At 44.5% G+C, this 4,281-nt stretch overlaps 1 protein-coding gene across 1 annotated transcript; it reads left to right on the top strand.

Moving 5' to 3' along the window:
• The first annotated feature begins 201 nt into the window (after window positions 1-201).
• On the top strand, window positions 202-3,267 carry LOC103698176 (Phototropic-responsive NPH3 family protein). The gene is made up of 4 exons (XM_008780167.6): window positions 202-992; window positions 1,204-1,273; window positions 1,387-2,601; window positions 2,700-3,267. The coding sequence occupies exons 1-4, from the start codon at window positions 934-936 to the stop codon at window positions 3,210-3,212; spliced, it is 1,857 nt and encodes a 618-aa protein (XP_008778389.4). The 5' UTR covers window positions 202-933; the 3' UTR covers window positions 3,213-3,267.
• Window positions 3,268-4,281: the final 1,014 nt, after the last annotated feature.

Here is a 4,281-nt window from a genome sequence, read left to right as displayed (position 1 = left end):
ATCATTCTTCCACCGCATAATCAAAAGCTACTCTCTTTAATCGCCCTGTTGAGATAGAAGAAGATAAGGTTTAAAAAATTAGGTGTCAAGGGAAAATAGAAACTTATGACGATGGATTAAGTCTATCCAAGACAGCATTTCATGAGTAGGATTGTAGGGAAGGGCGTCTCCTTTTGTATAGCAGTATAGGGTCATTTCATTAGGGAAAGTAAAAAAACAATAACGCAACGTTTAAGACACAGAGAGAGAGGGAGATATAGGAGGGATGTCAACATTAGGGTTCAAAGTTGAACCTCTTCTAGATAAAGAGGGGAGCCAACCGGCTAAGACTAGTTAGCATTGCATGTCATCAGTTCGTAAAAGTTACTCAAAGCTATTTATGATGTTTTTTTTTTTCATGTAAAAGATTTTACAATTCATGCTGTAGTCTTTTATTCTATGAATAAATTTCTGTCTCTGGCTAATTTGTTTTAGGTCATATGTCCAATCTTATTTGGTGTGTCCAAAATTGATTGAAATCGACACGCATATTCCTTGTTTTATTTCACATTTATCTCCTTAATCATCATTGACTCATCCCCTAGCTCTCAACCATTTGCATTAATTAATCCTCCCAATATATCCCCCACATCTCCCAGCCAGACCTCAGCAAGGCATCCCCTCCTTGGATTCTGTCCCTTCCTTGAATGCTCTCTGCCCAACCACTTCTCATATATATTTACTCTCCACCAAAAGAACAGCGTGACCGGGGAAAGAGAGTGAAAGAAGAATAAATCCTGTTCCAAAAGTTGGGCTCCCATCTCTGCAGAGAGTCAGTATATGGCGGTGCCTCTGTAAGCGCTTAACAGGAAGGGGAGAAGCTTTTTATCACAGAAGTGAGAGCTGACTGCTTGGTGATCACTGGCAGTAGCTGGGCAATGAACTAAAGCCAAGATGAAGTTTATGAAGCTTGGAACCCGGCCTGACACCTTCTTCACCACAGAAGCCATAAGGTGACGTCCTCTCCCATGAATCTCTTCAAAAGCATTTGAGAATATTGGTCTCGTGTCAAAGCCCTGTTTTCCTCCTAGCTTTCTCCTGTCCTCTCTTCTTCTGTTGGTGAATAATGGTGTAATGGCTAAAACCTATATTTTGCACTTGGTGATACCTTGTTTCTCATATCATGTGACTCCTTACAAGAAATTTTGATCTTATTGGATGTAGGTCTCTTTCTTCTGAAGTCTCAACTGACCTCAAGATCCAGGTCCAGAACAGCTTATATCAGCTACACAAGGTAAAAGGAGATCTATTTTAAGACCATTCACTCCAACACTCAGTATGATCTTTTTTTGTTGGATGTTTTTCCTTTAGTTTTAATTCGTCTTGTTGGGTTCTTTGCGATCACAGTTTCCTCTCCTTTCCAAGTCCTTGCGCTTGCAACTACTCTGCTCTGAATTGAAAAACACCTCGGAGGATGCAATCATCCTACTTCCTGACCTCCCCGGCGGTGCCGAGGCATTTGAGACCTGTGCAAAATTCTGCTATGGTATCACCATCACTCTCAGCGCCCTCAACATCGTGCCAGTCCGATGTGCCGCCGAGTACCTTCAGATGAACGACGACGTCGACAGAGGCAACCTCATAGGCAAGCTCGAGGTCTTCTTCAGATCATGCATCCTTCGCCGCTGGAAGGATACAATCGTCACGCTGCAGAATACAAAGCAATATGCTCCCCTGTGTGAGGAGCTCGGAATGACAGGCCGCTGCATCGATGCCATCGCCACGATGATCATCGCCCACCCTTCCAAGGCAAACTTGTCTCACAGCAGTCAGAAGCTGTTGTCGAAAGACTGGTGGGCACTAGACATCTCTGAATTGGGGATAGACCACTATTGGAGGATCATGGTGGCTGTCAAGTCTGCAGGCGTAGTTTCGAACAAGCTCGTCGGGGAGGCATTGCTGGTTTACGCCTTCCATTGGTTGCCAAACATGGAAAGAGATGGCCATCAGAGCAACCAGCTCACAGAGAATTCTTGCTCAGAACCTCTCAGAGAGATCACCTTGAAGCACAGATTGCTGTTGGAGAAATTAGTAAGCTTATTACCAATTGACAAAGGCTCTGTGTCTTGTAGTTTCCTTCTAAGGCTTCTTAAGGCCGCCAACATACTTAATGCCTCAGTATCATCAAAGATGGATTTGGCGAGGAGAGCCGGAGTTCAGCTGGAGGAAGCGACTGTTAGAGATCTCTTAATTCCATCTCTGTCCTACGCAGACGAGCTGCTCTACGATGTCGACATAGTGATGATCATATTGGAGGAGTTCATGCTTCAAGGACAGAGTCCTCCAACTAGCCCTCCGAGAGGAAAGCTCAATTGCGAGAGGAGACGATCCCGGTCGGCGGACAACGTGGAATTCGAGGGGCAGGAGAACGGCAGGAGGTCATCTTCTGCCTCCCATAGCTCCAAGCTGAGGGTGGCTAAGCTCATAGATGGTTATCTCAAGGAGATTGCAAGAGATCCAAATCTGCCTATGGAAAAGTTGATTGCTCTTGCTGAAGCTGTGCCGGACTTCGCAAGACCAGACCATGATGATCTCTACGGAGTGATTGATATTTACCTCAGGGTAATTTCTCTTACTAGTTTCCAAGTTCTTAGCTTCTGCTGTTTATTTCCACTCCAAGTAGTCTTTCAACTGCTTGTTTGCTTTCTATATGGAATCAGACACACCCAGACCTGGGCAAGAATGCAAGGAAGCAGTTGTGTCGGATCTTGGATTGCAAAAAGCTCTCAGTTGAAGCCTGCATGCATGCTGCTCAGAATGAGCTGCTTCCATTAAGAGTAGTGGTGCAGGTCCTGTTCTTCGAGCAAGCCCGTGCCGCCATGTCCAGTGGCCAGGTGAATGAGCTGCCTCACAACATTAAGGCACTGCTAGCTAAAACGGCTGCAGGAGATGGAGAAAGAGAAGAACCAAAGCTTCAACATTTGGGCTCTGCGACCCATACGGATGATAACTGGAGCATCTCCGAATTGAAATGCCCGACGTCGAAGCTTGCAACACTTAGGATGAAGCTGGCAGAGGTCGACAATGGCATGGATGATATTGTGATGCCTCGCGATGGTCTGATGAGGAGCTCTTCTTCGAGGTTCAAAGCTTTGTGCTCTATCCCTACAAAGCCAAAAAGGATACTTAGTAAATTGTTGTCTATGAATAGAAGTACAAGTGAGAGACATTGAGACTATTGCTTTAGGCAGAGACTAATAGTAATGTGGTGCCTTTTTCCTCTGTTCATCTCTCTGTCTCACTCTCCCCCATTCTCATCAGCCAGCTAGGTGTTCCTTAGGTTCCACATATCTGTTTCTGCTACTCGTTGTTGGTTTAAAACATAAATCCAAAAGACAAGCAGATTCTGGCAGAAGCAGCAAACGAAGGTAAATTTAAACAAGAGCTAAGGTTTCCATCATAACCTATGAGATTTGTTGGTAGAGAATCTCTTTCCTCTAGTTTATATGCTGCCTTCTGTCCTCATTACTTTCTGTACACTAGATCCATTACATTTCACTCTGTTTTGTTTATTGTGCAGTTTACGTCACAAAACTAGATGAGCTCTGAATCGTTTCTTTCGCCTTTAGTTCCTTCAATCATTCCTCTATTAATCCGGTTCGATGCCCATATTTTCGTCATCATCTTTGATTATGAATATCTTGGCCTAATCTCAGGTATGGTTGGTACTTCGGTATTAACTATACTAGCAAATTTTTCTTGATAAAATAAAGCTAAGTAAGATTGATGGGTGATGCATCGAGCAACCTGCAATAACCAGGTTAGGCCAAGATTTGAACAAGCCCAGATTTTAGAGATCACGCCGGAGTCTTGCGTAGCCCGAACCATCTTTCATGCAAAAGATTGATTGATCTTTTTTTGCAACGTTAACTACTAAATCACATCCTGCAAAGATCTCAAGGTGGCCATTGCATGATCCGATGATTCTCGGGCCTTGTTATGTTAAAACTTTGAACCCGAGCCCAATTGCTCTCGGGCCTTGCTATCAGGCCGCTCAGGCTTTCTCTTATTAGAAGCCCTACTTTGGGTGTTGGCTTGGAGCCCCTTAATCGAAAGGAGGTTTAGGAGGAAGCCCTTGGGTGTTAGCTTGCTTCCCCTCCGCCCCCACTCTTCCGCCATTAAAACAGGTGCATTCTTGGGGTGCAGAGAATGTGGGTATTGTAGTAGAGTGGAAGATAGCACAGTACTCATGTCAAACCTTGTAAAACCTGACAGCCCAGATAGTTTTCCAGCCTGCGGAGC

The sequence above is a fragment of the Phoenix dactylifera genome, chromosome 4 (genome assembly GCF_051530095.1).
Source record: "Phoenix dactylifera cultivar Ajwa chromosome 4, Ajwa_hap1_PhDact_Kaust_v1.1, whole genome shotgun sequence".
Lineage (NCBI taxonomy): Eukaryota > Viridiplantae > Streptophyta > Magnoliopsida > Arecales > Arecaceae > Phoenix > Phoenix dactylifera.
The sequence above is the reverse complement of the archived record's forward strand: the minus strand, read 5'-3'. Positions and strand labels throughout refer to the sequence as shown.